Genomic DNA, 19,787 nt, shown 5'->3' on the forward strand with positions numbered 1-19,787 from the left:
TCAAACAGGTCACCTGCTCACAGGTTAGCATGTCAAACAGGTCACCTGCTCACAGGTTAGCATGTCAAACAGGTCACCTGCAAACAGGTTAGCATGTCAAACAGGTCACCTGCTCATAGGTTAGCATGTCAAACAGGTCACCTGCTCACAGGTTAGCTTACCTATATAATAAATGACTTCTTGTACAATTATTTAATATTCATGTACAATTATTTAATCGCATTGTATTTTCCAAATAATAAAGAAAATTGTGTATTTTAAGCAGAACAAATTCAACTCAGATATTAGTAAAAATAACCGCAATTAACGTTAAGAATTTCCAAAGAAAATATAAGCTAAAAATTTGTATTAAGTACTACACTTAATACGCAACGGATACCTAACGCTATTTATTACCTATAACGTATAACCTTCATCACACATCTTAACCCTTCATCACACAGGCAAACATTTCATCACAGTTTAACAGGCAAACTTGACCTGATATTTTAGTGACCATTTAGCTAATTTCAGTTTAATTGTTTATTACGATTTATTTATTGATAGATTGTAAATGCGTTATAATTTTTATTTTAATTTGTAAATCCTTATTGAATTTATTAGTGAATCCAAAAAGTAATCATTCTCTCACATTAATCAACTCCCTAGTTGAATGACGTATATACAAGTAACTCAATAACATTTTCTTGATTAACATTTTAAACCCAACCCAGTAACACTGTAATGTATAGAAAACGAGAAATGGTGATATTAATTCAACAAAATAGTGCAAATTAAAGTACATTGTGCAGCAGTAATGTGCAAAATGAACGAAAACAACACATTGTGAGCACATTCAGCCCCAGATTTGTAAACCTATTCATATTTACATTCATTGAGCATTCAATTAATTGAACACGGTAATATGAATCGAATGAAGCGAATAAGACGTTAAGAATAGATATATTAAACTACTCACCTGTCACTTACAACCTTATTCAGTCCAGAGTTGCGCTCTCATCATGGGTTAAATTATACAGATTAAGTGGTATGTTACATATGAGTTACTGTGGTGAGGGAGGTGATGTCATCACACTAGCGTTAAATGTGCATGACTGTGGTGAACGAAATTATGACAACACATTACTGGTATGATGAGTTATATGTGCATGACTGTGGTGAGAAAGATAATGTTGACATACTATGGGTACGAGTTAAGATGTGCAGGACTATGGATGGTAGAGCAAAAATGCAGTAATTGGGACGTAAATGCAGCTATGTTGTCGTTTACTTGTTCTTCATTAAAAATCATTTTTTGTTGCCGCTATTGTGTCAGCTGATTTAAGTATCCATACAACGGGTGTTCCGCAAGACTCCTAAAATCTAATAGAATACGCCCAGACAGACTCTGGTACTTCCATTCACAAACTCAATTTTGTTAATCTATGTCGCTATTCTGTGGCACTCGTACATGACAAGGACACTAGGAATATATGGGGATTCGTTACGCAGGATCATGCTGAACAGGTTACCCGAAAATTGTAAATGCATTCCATAGTCGTGATGTATATAATACCAATCCCCCCAGATCCATTTTTATTTCAAGCTGAGATGAGTCTTTCAGAAGCGGAAAACGTCGCATCGAAGAAAATATTCAAACATGTTTGGGTATATACTTCAGTTATTTAATTTAATATCCTTCGAAAACAGTTGGTTCTTAAATGACAGTCCTCAAGCTTGGTCGTAGAAATTGACAACCTCAAAGCTTATATCGAAGCAGTTGAATTGGAGAACCCTATGGCTTAGATGTTGAAGCCGTTGAAATGGGTATCCCCAATGCTAACATAGAAGATGTTGAAATTGACAATATCAAAGCTCAAGTCGAAACCGTTTAAATGGTCAACCTCAAGGCTTACGTGGAAGCTGTCGAAATGGACAATACAAATTAAGGCTTATGTCGAAATCGCTAAAATGAACAACCCCGTGGTTTGCGCTGAAGCCGTAAAAATAGACAAGGCCAAGGCTATTTCCGAAGCCGATTAAATGGACAACCCTAGGGCTTCTTTAGATAGATTAAAAATGGTCAATCCAAGGGCTCATGTCGAAATCGCTGAAATGAACAACCCCGAGGTTCGGGTAGAAGAAGTTGCAATGGACAATCCCATGGCTTACGGAGAAGACGTTGACATTGACAATCCCAAGGCTTTTGTATAAATAGTCGAAATTGACAACCCCAAGAACCAATACATTGAGCGCCTATACTAACAAATTCGAGGGTTCGTAGCATGTTCATAAGCAACAACCCATGGGTTCACGTAGAAAAAGTCGAAAGTGACAACTCCAAGTTGTATTTCAAAGCCCTTGAAATTGATTAGTGTAATGTAACCTTGAAGCCTTGTAATCCTATCTCATCGACTAGCTCCTTGGCTAGTGTAGTAGGCGCTAAAATTTACGTTAACGATCACATCTACTGATCATTTTTATAGCGAATAAATACTTGGTTCTACAAAGCAGCAGGGAAATAGCCTAGTACTACACGCAAAACAAATCGCATGCAAATTGATGTTAAGTGCTGTCAATAACTACGCGCAATACGAAGACACCAACAACACTTTTCAACTCACACATGCTGGCAAAATTATCTACGCTAAGTTCATTGAGGGGAGTAGCACGGGGATGGCACACAAAACTTAGCCTTCGCATAAATTTATGTCCACGGATAACATTGCGGGAAGCCACAAGCGATGGAACTTCATATTAAGCAACTGTGGCTATAGATTGGATGCGGGGGTCAGTGCACACCATACAAAACTTCAAGGTGCGTCTACGAGAAACGATGTTAAAATATCGGTTTAATTAGTCGGATATTGTGTAGCTGTTGGGAGGGACACGTGTCACTGATTCAGATATTGTGTTGGATAAACACTCACCAAGGTGGGTGTTCCCAAGCAGCTGCATCGTCGTGCTGGTCGCCTTCTTCTGCTTGTTGGTTGCGACGTCGCGGCTTCCGTCTGTAGGCCAGCACATCATTCTTCTCATACCTCAACTTAATGCATTAGGAGATAGTGGCTGATCTAGTGAGATCAATGATGCAAAGCATACGTACACATTAACACCATTCTAAACAGCAATACCGAGAAAATACCGAGAAAAGCGAGGTTCAACGACAACATTCTAAAAAAAACTACGCCCAACAACCGCATTTTTAAAAACTAAGCCCAGCAACAGCATCTTAAAAAACTTTGTCCAATAATAATATTGGACAAACTAAGCCCCGTAAAAGCATTCCAAAAAGCAATACCTGGCAACAAAATTAAAAAATGACTTTGCACTGCAAATGTATTTCTGATAGCCAGGCCCAATAACAGCGTTCAGTGGTACCAGCTCTCTATAAACCTTTGTCCCTGTACCGTTTAAAGAGGCTCGAATGTATTTAATTCGTCATGATTATATTCCCAATTGGATGATGAACGGTGAATGCATTTAAATGTGACGAAGCATATGTAACTGAAAAATACATTTCTGACGAAATCGGACTACCAAGTAGAAATTTGAGGACAGCTCGCCGACGTGTTAAAAGGCAAGACAAAGCAATCAAGGGCGTAACAAAAGCATGAGTAAAACACTAGACACAAGCTCGGATAACGCCCAAGAATATGCCCGGGCTTCGAACGTCCGTTGAAGTTTTGAGCTTCCCATCACACTCTTAGATTGTAACCTTGAGGTTGATAGTGTTTTTTAATCACGAGTGGCTACCTTCGAGTACAGTTCTTAATACGGGTAGGTTGTGGGTATCTTTAGAGAATTCTTCGCATGCATGAACCTATAGTGGCTACATGGGTTATCAGTCATCTGATCTTGTGAAAGACATTCACTTATGATACTGGATGCTCTGCCAACAGTAGCCTGGAATCATGTGTCGCCCAAGGTACGTGGCGTGGCTACGTGCGGTTCTCGTCGCATCTCGTCATCCTCTTTCGTTTTCATTTTTAGTCTAAAAGCCTTTGTACAACTGTACAAGTCTACATATACACTAATTACTTCGGTTCTTAGCTACACTCTCCTCATGTAAGATCGTCTTGGAAATTTTAATCAATCTTGCCAATAACTTGAAACTGATGTCGAGTTCATACAGTACTGTGCCAAGAAATTCGAATATGCCGAGATTCTCAGACCGACTTCACCCTTTGCTCAACGGTTATCCTCTCAGTTGGAAACTTCCGGGGATTCTTTTCCTTTAGCGCTTCGCCTCCAAAACGTAGACGATTCATGCGCATACAATGTGGTTTAATCTTATAATACATTATGGTTCGAGGGGGTTTAGTGTGCTGCAAATAGTGGCATTAAAGGGTGGGGCTCATGCCGGAGGCCAGCTTTGCCAAACTTCACACTTGGTTCATACATTCCTTTCCATAGGTAAGAACGCTAGAGTGCATAACGGCCTATGAAGTCAAGTGCTCAAAGCCATATGGCGCCGAATGTCCACAGCCACAAAATGAGCTTGCCAAAGGTAAACATGGTCATACTTCATCTGGCCAAACCTCCGCTGGCCTAACCTCTTCAGGCCTAACCTATACGAGCTGCAAACCTTTCTCAACCCAAAATAAACCTGAGCGAACCTAACCTAACCTCATTGGCTGCAAGAAGTTAGAAAGGCGGTCCAAGTGTGAGGGTAGAGCCAGTCATTGGCTGCAAGGAGGATGTGAGCCGGAACAGCGTGAATAGGTTAGGCCAGAAGAGGTTAGGCCGGAGTAGGTACAGCCGGATGGGGAACTGCCTGCTTATGAGCGAGCAGGCTTGAGCATTGGCTGAAGACCTACGGCGCTATTATCTTTCGGCAGTGTGTCGCTTGTCTGGATTACGGAGTTCAAGCGTAGTCTGCGGCTGAGTAAGTTAATGCATGGTAAAGCTAGGCGTTGGCTCCAGAGCTTATTTAAGAGTAAAATTTGTGGCCAACGGCTGCGCCCCCTTAAAGGGTTAGGTCCAGGCCAGTTCAGGCACAGAAATATAAAAAATGAGTTCAGTTTAGCTTCAACAGTGTAGTTGAAATAAGGGTTTCGGTATCGGTTAGTTTTGTAGAAGTCTGAGATTCAAGGCGGTTTCAAAAGCTTATTCTGCGTGGTAGAAATATTGGGGTTCAGTTCAGTTCAAAGTGTGGCGAACTGTAAAGTTGGAAGCGCAAAGTGATTTCAATCGTGTAGTTGAAAAGCAATGTTCATGATTGTTTGGTCAGTGTGCGGGACTATAGGATTCAGTTTAGTTTCAAATAAGTAGTTGAAATCGGGCTTCACTATCGTTTAGCTACTTTAGTTTTGTGTGAAGAACTATTGAGTTTAGTTAATTTGAAATGGTGTTGCTGAAAAGCGGAGTTTACTATTGAGTCAATGAGAACCGAGAGGATTTGAGTGGTACCAGAGGTGCCAGAAGAGCTATTATTTCCATTATGGGATTTAAAAATACACATGAATATGAAAGATTTTGTCTATGAACTCGCTTGATTACACATTATTTACAAAAATATCAATACTTACCGTTCTCACTGCAATAAAAGCAGCTGCCAATTTTCAATGGAATATTTGCAACATCGATACCACGCCTTATCTAACAAATTCTATTGGCCCATCACACATTTCGGAGAATTCGCTTTTTCAGCTCATATACTATCAGCGTTATAAAGTATTATACAGGAAGATGCAGTGAAATCTTCGGACATGGACCGAGCTAGCAATGCGCAATAAGCTACTGCAACCTGCAATGCAGCATACTGTTAATTAGGACTGGGTTCTCCTGGCGTAGGTTAGCCCCAAAAAAGGTGTTAAAATATTAGAAAAATTTTACGCAAAAGACAGCACTGAGTGCCTACGTACAAGACAGTTCTGTATGTCTACGTAGAAGACAGTTCTGTGTGTATAGGTACAAGACAGTCTGTGAGTCTACGTACATGACAGTTCTGTGGGTCCACGCGTAAGACTGTTCTGCGTGTCTGGGTACAAGACTGTTCAGCAGGTCTAGGTACAAGACTGTTCTGCGTGTCTAGGTACAAGACTGTTCTGCGTGTCTAGGTACAAGCCAGTTCTGCGTGTCTACGTACAAGACTGTTCTGCGTGTCTAGGTACAAGACAGTTCGTGTCAACGAACGAGACAGTTCTGTGTGTCTAGCTACATGACAGTTCTGCGTGTCTAGGTACAAGACAGTTCTACGTGTCTATCTACATTATTAGTCTTTCTTATTTGGCTAGTGGAGGTAAGCTGTAAGTTGCGTCAACCTGAAATTGGATTATATTCCAAATAAAAACAGGGTGATTCGCGGAAACTTCCCGATTTGAAATTTCAATAAAAAATGAACCAGTAGAGATATCATTAAATTACAATATAAATTTCAATTAGAAATACATTTCTTGAATTTTTTGTACTACTTAGCTTTCAAGTTGATATCGGCCAAATGATGGCCCCCATTGTCAGTACATTCAGTTAGTCGATTTTTGACGTTCCGTTCCACTCCCTGAAGTATATTGACGGTATGTTGGTGATGAATTGGTGTATATTGTTCTTCAACTGAGGTAGGGTCCTTGCATGGGCAGTCATTGTAAATAATTAATTTAAGATAACCCCGTAAACAAAATCACATGGAGCCTAATTGGGGAATCGGGCCTGCTAAAGAAGGTCAACTCTGATGGAGATGAAACGCTCTGTAAAATGTTGTCTTAGGGTACGCACACAGTGAAAGCAGGTTTGCCCGCGCGGGCAACCTGCTCCAACCTGCCACAAGAATGAACATAGGATAATAATGTAAGTGTTCACAGTGAAAACCTGTACGAATAGGCCAGCGCCAGGCCTATTTATTTCAATTTCAGGCGCCAGCCTAAGCAGGTAACCAGCACGCTGACAACCTGCTTTCACTGTGTGGGTACCCTTACATCCATTGAACATCGCGCTGTGAGCCGTGGCTCCATCCTGTTGTAACCAGACTTCCCAGACTTTTATTTCAGTCAGATATGGCAAAAAAGGCTTCAATCATTTGCGTGTACCGAGCTGCAGTCACTGTTACTGCGCGTTCGTTTTCCTCAAAAGAACCCGACCTGAAGGACGAATACAGCACCGAGTATGGAGAGCTTGTTGAGTAGAGAAAATGGAACGGCCACTAGAAAATTACGCCTCAACAGCAAACGTACGCTGCCCACTTGTCCAATTCATAGTGGCAACTGAATAGGCGGGACTCAAAACTTCATGGCCTTTCCTTTCATATGAAATACTCCAATCTATTTTCCTACTACATCTGGCTGCTTGGTGCAAAATGCAAAACAGGAAGTTTCCGTTGATAACCCGGTATTAATATCTGTGCCTTTTCAACTGTAGTGATTCCAGTTGTATTATTAGACTTGAACAGTTTTTATACATCCTAATGTTTTATTTAAGTACAATTCACCTGTGAACCCCGGCTGGTTGTCAACGTTTAATTGAGTAAATAAAGAGTTAATATAATCGAAATTGTAAGGTAGTTAATCATGGTCAGTCTTGATATCTATATAATATCTCATAATTTTTTAATAGTTTTAAATTCTGGTATTAACAATTATTATGTAATTCACGATAATTAAACAACTACACCGGGAAAAATATTAGATTTAGATTTGTTTTTCTCGCCATAAAGGTATAACGCACGATATTTTATAAAGTTCGAAACTTCATCGTGTGTGGCTACACGAATGTACTCGAAACCCGCAGTTCTATTTGATCTATTATCTTATTGATACAGTTCCTTTCCACGCAGAACTTCCGTAGGTTATAATTTGATAAGGTTCTCCGTGTTCGTGATGAGTAGACCTTAACATCTATTCCTCAAGAATTCATTTTTACAGAACTCTGAATTAAAATATTTTTGCTACAAAATAAACGAAATGTCAATGCGCGACTTACCGTTGTTCTCTGGAAGCAGGCAATGCATAACGCAAGTAATGCAGGAACAGGTAATACCTGGGACAAATAATACCTAGAGTAGGTAATACCTGGAGTAGGTAGTGACCCAGTCAGGTGATAAATGAACCAAGTAATACCTGAAGTCGGTAATACCTGAAGCAGGTAATGACGCGGACACATAATGCCAGATGTAATGAGAAATAATGTTCACGAAGCTTGAAAATGAAGCAAAATGCAAGCATGCGCGAAGCTGCACCGAGCATAAGCAAAGCAAGAATAGCGAATTAAATACCAAAAGAATACGACTCAAAATCCAAACAAGCAAGCTGTACAATATTAAATAGTATAATAAAATGACAATAGTTTTTCGGAAACGAAGATATTGGGATTCATCATGCGGCATGACCTTTTTAAATTCGAGCTCATATACGAGTGACTGACAAGTCAATCTTGGCTCCATGCGAGATCCGAAACACATAAGCAAAAGATGCACAAAATTCACACTTCATAGAAACATATGATTATGCGTAAATTATTTCAAAATTTTATTTGGCTGATAATCCTTGAATCGCAGGGACAATAAATATTTTTATGTCATTACGACAATTTACAATTAAGTACAGCGACGTAAGTATTTAAAAATTATTCAGTTTGTACAATAGAGTTCCGCTTAAGACAGCTTACCCAGCACCAGCGTGGGCCAGCTCTCCATACGCGCTGACAGTCCCTTCAGGAAGATCTGCAAGCGAAAGGGATGTGTGTTATTGGCCAGCTTTGCTCAGTACCATCATCGTCTTCATATTCCTTGCCGTGCGCAAGATACTACAGGGTAGAATAGCCATTGAAGTTGAGTGTTTAAAGTAAATTTAGTGTTTAAAGACTTTGGCGAGATAATTCTGCTGTCAGTTCTCAAGTCAGTTTAGTTTTCATGAGGGTAGCATGAGCCTACCTACACTCCTACCCCGACTTTCCACCCAAAACAACATTACCGGACTTAACCTAACCTCTTTAGCTGCTCGCGATGAACAGCTTCCACTTTTCGCTCCCAGAGGAGGAACACTTCCACCATCTCATCACACTTCCATTCATCCTATCAAACTCTCACCCATCTTATGACACTTCCATCCATCTCATCACACCTGGTGGAGGAAGAGGAGAGTTTCGGAGTTGAGGAAGATAGAGTTGACATCCTCGTGGTTGCAGGGCGGTTTCTTACTGGACGCTGCCATCTTGAAAGGCCTCAGAAAGCACGACACCAGCAGGTTCAGCTGATCTACATACTCCTCTTCCGCCTCCACCATCCGGAACACGAGACTGGTGGAACAGGGTAACGATCACATCTAATGGGAAAAAATTTAAGAGGATGAAGCTTGATGAATTTCATAGAGTACTGTCCGTCATTATCCCGTAAATTGATATTGTGACAGTTAAAATAGAAAGCCTGACGACCCCACCACCAACCTGTTCCTCTTGCGCATACTGTCCGCATGGGGCGACCTGATGTACTCTTCGACGATCTGCTTCCAGCGACGGCGACACAACCAGCCCCTGAAGAAGCTCTGCACCTTCTTGATCTTTCGGATCTCCTCGGAATCCTCGGGGAGGTCGTCGAGACGCCCTCCTGAAGCCCCAGACGACCACGTCTTCTTCAACGAGCAAAGCTGAGGAGGGTGGCAGCTTTTGTTACGGGCTCGGGACCGAATCCAATAAACAGCGGCCTATTATTGTATTGTGTGTTTTCGCTCGTCTTCTTGACCATTTTTGATTTATACTATTCAAATAATTTAGGCATATGATTAAAGACATATGTATTTCACAGGCTTGTCTCTCGAAAAACAACACAGCTCCAACATGATCCAACGAAGCTTCAAATATAATTCGGGTCGATCACGCATAGCAGCCGCAAGCCACATAAGCGACACATGCCTCTTGAATTATACTAACCAGCTACCAGAAATGAGTCAACCACACAAACATAGTCCTTGAATTAAACCAACCAGCTGTCAGATAAGGAGAAGGTAATATGACCCAGCATTACCAGTCAACACACAAAAAATTTTAAACCAATCAGACTAAGCACGTCGGAATCTTCCAGTATTAATTATCCAATTACCCAGGCCAATAAACCACCAGCATACATTCTCTGTATAGAAGTTGCCCCGACAGAACGACTAATCATCCACAAGGACGGTGGATTTCGGAGCCTAACTTTATATTCTGAAACTAAATTTCAGAGGGTTCAGTCAGGAGGTAATTGGTATCCCTGCCGAAAGATTCGGTTCAGCTGAACTTTTTGGTGTTCCACACAACATTGGTGTTGAACATGTTCTCTCTGTCTGTCAAGCCGCTCTGCAAACAAAGTATGTTGACTCTGTTCTTGGTAACCAATCAATAATACTTTAGACTGATTAATTGTTATCGTCTCCAAGTTTGATTGGTTGCATGAGCCTTAAGCAAGTCGGTTGGGGATGCGTCGGCGTATTTGAGCGGTCACTGCATTGCAGCGCTCTGATTGGCTGCATCGTTCGCGCCGCGGTTAATTGACGTCGGTGTTTCCAAACTGAAATTAGGCAGTGCGCAGTAAAGGAAGCTAAAAAATTGCATTCTACTATTCTGCAAGTGTGCGCCTAAAAATATATTTTGATAAATAAAAACAGGATTCTGGAATGTCAAAGATAGAAATAATTTCAATGAATGGAGCCCTCTCTGAAATCATTTTACGCTACGTGGATGCTTGCTTCTTGTATTCGAAGTGATTTGGATTAGATTTACCTCTACCCTAAGCTTGCGTGTTGCATGGAAGGGTCCGTTGGTCCGCAGCATGCGTATCGCGTATACGTATCTGTTCTGCCCTGAACTTCTGTATATCATTAGGATTCCTCGGCTTAGAGCTCGCATAAGTTTACTTCTGGAGTTCTGGTATGAGCAAACGCATAGCGCAATCAGATTCTCTCTATCGTGAGCTGCGTATATAGTAAGTTTACCTCTGCCCTGAGCTTGCGTATCTCGGACGAAAGTTCTTCAACCTGCTGAGTATACAGATTCTTGGCGGTCTTCTCGCTTTCGACGATTTGCAAGAGATGCAGGTGTTGCTGCTCCAGCTCCTCCTTCTGCAGCAGCACCTGCACGACAACGGAAAGAAACTAAATGACTTAACAGTAACGCGTTTTTAACTCTGAAATATTACTTCACTATGGCACGTTAATTTACCTTAATATTGGATTGGACTCTGACTTGCTAAAGAATAACACATGGGATCTTTTGCTTGCGCCTTCGTGTTCGACGCGTGCCTTCCTGTGTTGCATTGCCTTCAAATATAACAGAACACACCTAGAGGTATACATTAAGGCCAGAATTAGGCACACATGGTAACTTCAAGGCACCTTGTTAAAGCTGGCAGGCCTGATGGCTTCAATCCAGACTCTGCAAGCGATCTCGCTTTCAGCCCGGAGGTCGTACTGCCGCTGGTGGTCGCGGCGGTAGGTGATGGCGAAGCAGCACTGGAATATGGTGGTGGAAAGAACGCGTGAGAAACATCAGAGGTGAGAGAGTGGAAGATGAATGAAATGGTTGTTACATGTGGATTGAGTTGCGCCCCGAGAGGCGTAAGCAGAGCTTGCAAGAAATTTGAGAGGGGAGTCGCGCTGAGATTATACGCAGCGTTACGCGGGTCGAAAACTATTATGGGGGGCATAAAGAGTTCTTGGTAGGACATAATCGAGAGCATGTGGCATTGATGCGTGACACATAAACGAGGACATTGGGCTCTTGATATGGTACAAGATGAATAGCATATAACCATTGATATCACGAATGATTCAGGGGAAGAGACTCATCATATGGGACATAATTAATGAGATCATGAGGTCAACAAAGTTAAAATATTCGGTGTGGAATTGATTATTAGCTAATTAGCAGATAGGACGTGAGAGGGCATGTATGCATTGAGAAGTCTAGCAGCACAGCTCGATTTGGTTAGGTGAGTTATAGAGAACGTGATGGTAATGAGACAGTGATAAAGATTCCTGAATTTGACCTAATTACTTTTTAGCCGGGAAACCATGATTGGCGATTGCTTGCGTGATTGGCTACCTGACTTTTATTGTCTATGGACTATGTGATTGGCTGAGGAATGTGTGATAAGCTAGCTTACTTAAAGAAAGGCCTAATTGACCAGAGACCAAAGGATTGACTGCATGATTTGCCAGGGATTGAGTGATTGACCAGTGAATACCTGCTTGTCCTCCTCCTTGCCCCTGGCGCCCTGCAGTCCTGACGTGATGAGGCGCTCACAGTAGCAGCCCTCCAGCAGGATTACCCCGGCCGGCTTCACACTTTTCTCGTTCTCGGCGTAGAACAGCAGGTTCTGGGACGAAAGCATTGTTAGGAGCAAATCATGGGGCCGGTAACAATGAGAGGTGCAAGTTATTGTGACGAGGAATCAACTAGGAACTGGTTATGATGTCGAAGGATCCGATAAAAAGCAACTTCGGGGGGCGTGAACCGTGTTAGGAGCAGGATCTGTGGGCAAAAACTTCGTTTGTAGTAGGTCTAGACTCTAGAGGGTGAGAACTGAATATGAGGGGGATGTGTATATGAAGGGATGTGTATATTTTTTGAGGCCTATTCTTATGAACGTGGATTACTATCATAAGATGGCTCTCCAAATCATATCAAGCAGTAACATGTACCGGTACTACAGCTGGAACTTCTACCGAGCACAACACCCGATTAAAATTGCCGTCAATATCAGCATAGATTGTGCTACTAGGAAAGAATGGAAGACAACAAGAGGTGGCACAGAGTAGCCAGAAAGAAAAAGGAGTTATAATAAAAACACGTAAATAATACGTGGTTGAACAAATACATATATCTGTTCAACTATATGGGGAAACAATGGAAGCTTTCCAGTATACAGCATGCGAACAACGTAACTGCGCTGCTCGTACGAAATTTAAAGCGGTTTGAGTTATATGGTGAACAGTACTGTCATCCACACGGTGTCGAACGGCAGCTTAGTTCATCATTCGAAGCACGTTTCAAATCAAAAACGTACGTATTATTGTAATTGAACATTTCCATATTTACTAAATGATTCGCACTGACACTGTGAAGGCTTTCGCTATCACAAATAACTCGTGATCTATTCATTTTATTCTGAACTTCACGCGCCACATCATCACTGATAGGCTGTTTTCAAACGAGGTTCATACTAGGCTGAATTGGTTTCCGAATAATTTTATCTCGATGCACGAATGAAGGTGAACTCCATTAAATTTCATGGTGAACTTTCATTATTAATTGATATCTAGAATGACATTTCGCTCCCGTTTTCCCTTAATTAATGTCGTCATCAGATGGAGACCGAATGCTTTGCTCGTCCCTTTCTTGGCACTCTTTAGGCCCGTGTCCAGAATGCAAGCTATGGGCGCTAGTACCGTCCAAAATCCACGGTCCACTTCATGTCCATTTCATTGATATGAGCGCTAGAGGGAATAGCAGACTATGAAGCCAGTGAAATTAAGCGATTGAAGCAATATCGCCTTGAGACAACAGCCGACGCTCGCTCATAAGTATGCTGTTCTGCATTTTGCCTAACATCCGTACGTAGTAACACCGTCTCTACACCCAAAACAAACCTGACTTCACGCAACCAAGCTAACCTCATTTGCGTCATGATGGTCCAGGTGACGTGAGGTTGTTAGTATTTTTGTTTAATGTGTTCTTTTTCCTATCAAATGGTGTATGGACTTGGCTTTTAGCTTGCATTTAGGGCTCTGGTGGTCGTTGCGGGTTGCCTTAGCAAATTCTCTCATGAGGAGACAGTTCTGCATTCGGTTTAACAAGTAATTGTTTAATTGTTAGGCCAAATACAGATTTCCCGCTCCAAAAAGCCATGCTAAATAAACCGGTGGCTTGGGACTTACATTACTATTGCCTTTTAAAAGAAGTAGTACTTGTCTGGATTACTGTGTTCTATCGTAGTTGGTGTCTTCTATTTTTGAGGCTGATTGCAGTTATTGCATGATGAAGCTGGGCGTTGGCTCTAGGGCTAATTCAAGAGTTAGATTTGTTGCCCACGGATGCGTCCATAGACCTCTAGGCAAGCTGCAACGACCACGCGAGTGAGATAGGCATTATGGAGGCCAGCATGCAACTACCCCATCAAGTCCATACCCTGATTGACTGAAAACTAAAATTTATTATGCTCTCAGCGGCCCAACCGTTGAAGTAAATCATTGCAGTTACGTAATGAGCTAATAAATTTTGCATTATGTGGGTTTATAGCATTAATGTAATGCATACTACACTGTACGAAAAATGACCGTTAAACGGTATTACCGGCATTTCAGTGGCCGGCTCGCCCGTGAAAAAAACAATGTGTTGCCGGTTTTTAGCAAATTTAACACTAGACACCCGTACAATAGTATAGTATCTTCGGCATTAAATAAATAGGCCTGGATAGGCCTGTTTAATGATACAATAATGCAATGCATGATACAATAATGCAAAAAATAGCGAAACGGTTTTTTTTCATGGGGCTCGGTCGATCACTAAAACCCTGGTGAACCGATTTTGTCATATCGTTTCCGAACGTGTACACATTAGTGAACTATTGACATTATCAAGACAATGATAAGCATTATCAAGGCAAGGTATACGCAGTGCTTGATGGCACTCAGCGACTGATGGGACCTCGAAATGGGACTCTAAATTATGCTAGGATGTCCATTCAATTTTATAATTAGATTAGAATCTACGTCCAAAATTATTTGGACAATATGTTTGTTTACAAGTTCCAGGCTTTGATGATTTCAATTGAGATCAGTTAAATCGGAACGATGACTTTATTAGACGTTAGCGCGATTTAACCCTCTATCGCCAAACATAAGCAATCGAAGCAATATTGTCACGCGCCTACTTTCCAAAAAGGATACGTTCTAGTGAGCGCAACATGACTTGCACTGATGGTTGCCGCCATGTACGACAACTTTAAAATGTTCTCTGTTGTGTACAAACGTCCTCAGGTTGCTACACTCAATAGTTTACGTATAATTTAAGTTGAAAGTTATGTTCCCGGAGAGTGACATACGGCGGTAGAGGGTTATCCCCACTCTATATGTCCCCGCTCTATATGTCCCCGCTCTATATGTCCCCGCTCTATATGTCCCCACTCTATATGTCCCCGCTCTATATGTCCCCACTCTATAAGTCTCCACTCTATAAGTCCCCACTCTATAAGTCCCCACTCTATAAATACCCACTCTTTAAATCCCCACTCTATAAATCGCCATCTATTTTTCCCACTCTATAAGTCATGCATGGAACAGAGAGAACAGTTAACGAGGTTCTATCCTTAATTCTCTACCGCCTGACCTGAGTAACCGGAGCAATATTGTCACGCGCCTACTTCCCAAAAAGGATACGTTCTAGTGAGCGCAAAACGAAATGACTTGCACTGATAAAAATGACTTGCACTGATGGTTGCCGCCATGTTCAACTTTAAAATGCTCTCTGCTGCGTACAAACGTTGCTACACTTAATAGTTTGCGTATAATTTAAGCTGAAAGTTATGTTCCCGGAGAGTGACATACGGCGGTAGAGGGTTAAGTTGAAAGTTATGTTCCCGGAGAGTGACATACGGCGGTAGAGGGTTAAGAAACATACAAATCCAATCCTGATCTCAAGGTAAGTGTAGAGCTGCAGCTATATAGTCTAGTAGTGCTTCTTTACAATTATATTTTACTCAGCCTCACTCTTCATACGTATCTATGAGGATTTATTTCTAAAATTTTCTGAATTAATCAAGCAATTTCTTTTCGATGTACTTCATTATACGCTGATTTCTCAAGAGACATTCAAATCTTACCATGAGGCTGATTTTTTCAAGTGAAATAAAATAATAAGACCGCATGTCTGTTTTTTTAAATAAATTGAAAGACCGCTTGCATGGCACATGCAATTCTGTGTCTGCATGTCACCAACCCGCGGCACAGAGAGCGCTGCAGCGTCACTGCCGCGCTTCGGCCGTCAGTTCCTAAAGCCGTAACGTAGCCGGGCTTTGGCGCCGAATCAGCGCCAATTGACGCACGGCTCTAACATTGGCGTCAATGTTATATTTCCGGCTCTACGGCAGCGAAACAGCGTCGACATCGCGACTGAAGATTGGCATGCAGCCGTCGTTAATGACACGTTAATTTTTAGATAGGTTTAAGTAGCAGCTTTTCTGGCTGATACCAGCTTCAGCAGGAGCATGTTTCTGGTAAAGCAGGAACAAGTACCAGTTACAGCAGGAACAAGTACCAGTTACAGCAAGAACAAGTACCTGGTACAGCAGGAACCAGCGCAGCTGCCAGCGGTTCGAGTCGGACGATCGCTTGTGCAGAAAGCCTGAGTTGTTGTAGGTGTGGTCGTTGCGGGCCTTCTCCCACAGCATGATGACCTGCAGGCCAGAACGGTCATTACATTATGGCCTGCAGGCAGGAACAGATTTTACATGATGGCCCGTAGGCATTGGCAGGCATTACATTATGGCCTGCAGGCATTGGCAGGCATTACATTATGGCCTGCAGGCATTGGCAGCATTACATTATGGCCTGCAGGCATTGGCAGCATTACATTATGGCCTGCAGGCATTGGCAGGAATTAAAAGATGACCTGCAGGCAGGAACGGGTATTACATGATGACCTGCAGACATTGGCAGGTATTACATGATGACCTGCAGACAGGAACAGGTATTACATGATGACCTGCAGACAGCAACAGGCATTACATGATGACCTGCAGACAGGAATAGGTATTACATGATGACCTGCAGACAGGAACAGGTATTACATGATGACCTGCAGACAGGAACAGGTATTACATGATGACCTGCAGACAGGAACAGGTATTACATGATGACCTGCAGACAGGAATAGGTATTACATGATGACCTGCAGACAGTAACTTGTATTACATGATGGCCTGCAGGCAGGAACAGGTATTACATGATGACCTGCAGACAGTAACTTGTATTACATGATGGCCTGCAGGCAGGAACAGGTATTACATGATGACCTGCAGACATTGGCAGGTATTAAATTAGTCTTAACCTCGGTTCTCACCTGGTTCTCACGAGGCGTTGCCCCGGTTCTCACCTGGTTCTCCCGATGCGTTGCCCCGGTTCTCACGAGGCGTTGCCCCGGTTCTCACCTGGTTCTCCCGAAGCGTTGCACCGGTTCTCACCTGGTTCTCGTTGATGCGGATGGAGCGCTGCATCTTGGGACTGAGCATCCTGACCCGCGACGATAGCAACGACGGCGACGCAGGAGCTGACGCTGACGCCGCTGAAGTGCCTGACGTGGCTGACGGTGAGCTGACGGCTAGGTTCGAGGTGTCAGCAGCTGTTATAGCAGGAATAGTCGTAGAACATTTACGTCCCGTGGACGTAGAGCTGCTACGACGTCTGTTCTTACGACAGCTATGGTGGTGGACAACATGTTGGGCGGACGCCGCTGCTGCTGGTGGAGCAGTGGCTCCTCCAGAGGTGGACGCGGGGCTGGAGGGGGTGGATACGCTTCCTGGGGGCTCTCCCCCTGGGTCTGCTGACGCAGGTGGTGCTGGGGAGGACCTGTGAGCGGCTGAGCTGAAGGCAGACGAGAGCTTAGCGAAGGCATGAGAAGCAGCAACAGCGGCAGCTTGAGAAGCAGCGGCTACACGAGAAGCCGTTGGAGAAGGAGAAGTGACAGAAGAAGATGAGTTGTCCTTCTTCTCGGACGCCAGCTTGGCAGTACTCGCTCTTTACCACACGAACACGGTGCACTGATTACGGTACACGTCTCACGAAGGGCGGTACACGGTACATGAAGGGTGGTTCACGGCACATGAAGGGCGGTACATGGTACACGATGGGCGGTGCACGGTACACGGAAAAGCTCGATCTTCGGTCTTCAGCATCACTACCCTTCTTGGTAAAAATTTTCAGTTTAATATCCTTCATTCTCAATAATTAACTCTATTTCTCTGCACTTCTTCCGCACTTGAACCCGCCCAACAAAGCACAAGTCAAAATGATTGCCCTCTAAAATTTAAAAGGCGTTCAAATTGTTTAAAATGTAGTGTATTTTATTTCACAATATCACTCCCCTTTTGGCTATCGGGCCCCCATAGCACATCACAGTACCACAGCACCGCATCACTGCACTGCATTGGTTAAAAACAACCTATCCTTGTGCTATCATATGAAGGCGTTTCAAAAATGCAATGGCATTTTTATTCGCAGACTGCAGAAATCGGCGTTGATTAATCCTATAATTAAAATAAGTTGATTGTCGACGTCTGTTGAGTGAAGAAATTCGTTAAACTTTTGCACGAGTAAACTGTTATTAAACGAATTTACCAGCATGTGCTATAACACGAATATTAAAGCAGTTGCTAAAATAACACGGAAATTAAAACCACATGCAGCTGCTACAATAAGAATATTATAGCATCTGCTACCTTAACACGAATATCAGAACAACAGAGTGAAAGGCTGGTGGAAGAGAGGCAGTAATGCGGGATGTAAGAGAAAGACAAGCTGGTGGAAGAGGGGCAGTGATACAGAATGCAGTGGAGTGAGCAGCTGGTAGGAGGGGGGGAAGTGAGGCGTAATGCAGGAAAAAGAGTGACTGGTGGAAGAGAGGCCGTACTACGGAATGCAGAGGAGTGAGAGGTTGCTGGAAGAAGAGCAGTAATACGAAATGCAGAAGAGAGAGAGGTTGCTGGAAGAAGAGCAGTAATACGAAATGCAGAAGAGAGAGAGGTTGCTGGAAGAAGAACAGTAATACGAAATGTTAGGAAGAAAGAGAGGTTGGTGGAAGAAGAACAGTAATACGAAATGTCAGGAAGAGAGAGGTTGGTGGAAGAGCGTCAGTAATACGGAATGCTAGGAAAAAAGAGGTTAGTGGAAGAGGGGCAGTATGTGGGGGTAGGAAGAGGCAGGCAGGTAGATGAGGGTAAAGGAAGGGCAGGGAGGGCAGGACAGAGAGGGGCAGGTAGAGGGTATTGATCTGAGGGCGACCCCTCATTCCCTCTCCAAGGGAACGCTTCCTCCACATTGCAGGATGGCGCTGCGTAGTGGCACACAAACACTACTCTCGTGACACACTGGCACACTAGTGGCACACTAGTAATCTCGTGGCACACTGACTCCCTAGTGGCACTGGCCCACTAGTGTCACACAGGCAATATCGGGGCACCCTGTCATTCCCGTGGTACACTGGCACTCTCATGGCACACTGTCACTCTCGTGGCGCAATGACACTTTAAAAGCACAGTGGCACTTCAGTGGCACACTATCCTTCTAGTGGCACACTGACAATCTTATGACACACTGGCACTCAAAAGGCACACTGGCACTCTAAAGGCACACTGGCACTCTAGTGGCACACTGGCACTCTTGCATCGCACTCATACACTCGTGGAAGCTTTAGACGGGACCGTCCCCGGGCCATCATAGGACCGTCCCCGGGCCATCGTAGGACCGGCCCCGGGCCAATATAGGACCGTCCCCGACCCGCCGGCTGACAGGTCGTCCCTTCCGTCACGGTCACTGGGACAGTGGAACGGAGCTTATGTCACACTGTCCCAGTGACCTTGACGGCCGCTGAGACAGCGCACCACTGCCCTCAGTTGGGCCAGCTGTTGTCCTCAGTTAGGTCAGCTGTTGTCCTCAGTTAGGCCAGCTGTTGTCCTCAGTTAGACAAGCTGTTGTCCTCAGTTAGGCCAGCTGTTGTCCTCAGTTAGGCCAGCTGAAGCCCTAAGTTTGTGGTGCACGATACTGTTGCCTGCTTCTTGTCGCTGCTGGTGGTGCAGAGGCGAACTATCAGAGACTGTGCTCAGGCACAACTCCACTCGTCTCTTGAAG

At 43.4% G+C, this 19,787-nt stretch overlaps 1 protein-coding gene across 1 annotated transcript in view; it reads right to left on the bottom strand.

Moving 5' to 3' along the window:
• LOC108665465 (ras-specific guanine nucleotide-releasing factor 2-like) overlaps positions 1 to 17,181 on the bottom strand; it is a 34,921-nt gene extending 17,740 nt beyond the window's left edge. Inside the window, 10 exon segments of the mRNA XM_047882273.1 lie at positions 78 to 109; positions 2,910 to 2,990; positions 8,581 to 8,635; positions 9,036 to 9,210; positions 9,358 to 9,557; positions 10,881 to 11,018; positions 11,280 to 11,396; positions 12,131 to 12,262; positions 16,223 to 16,339; positions 17,126 to 17,181. Of these exon segments, the coding sequence (XP_047738229.1) occupies positions 78 to 109; positions 2,910 to 2,990; positions 8,581 to 8,635; positions 9,036 to 9,210; positions 9,358 to 9,557; positions 10,881 to 11,018; positions 11,280 to 11,396; positions 12,131 to 12,262; positions 16,223 to 16,339; positions 17,126 to 17,173 (1,095 nt within the window). The 5' untranslated portion in view covers positions 17,174 to 17,181.
• Positions 17,182 to 19,787: the final 2,606 nt, after the last annotated feature.

This window comes from Hyalella azteca, unplaced genomic scaffold (genome assembly GCF_000764305.2).
Source record: "Hyalella azteca isolate HAZT.00-mixed unplaced genomic scaffold, Hazt_2.0.2 contig10063, whole genome shotgun sequence".
Taxonomy (NCBI): Eukaryota; Metazoa; Arthropoda; class Malacostraca; order Amphipoda; family Hyalellidae; genus Hyalella; species Hyalella azteca.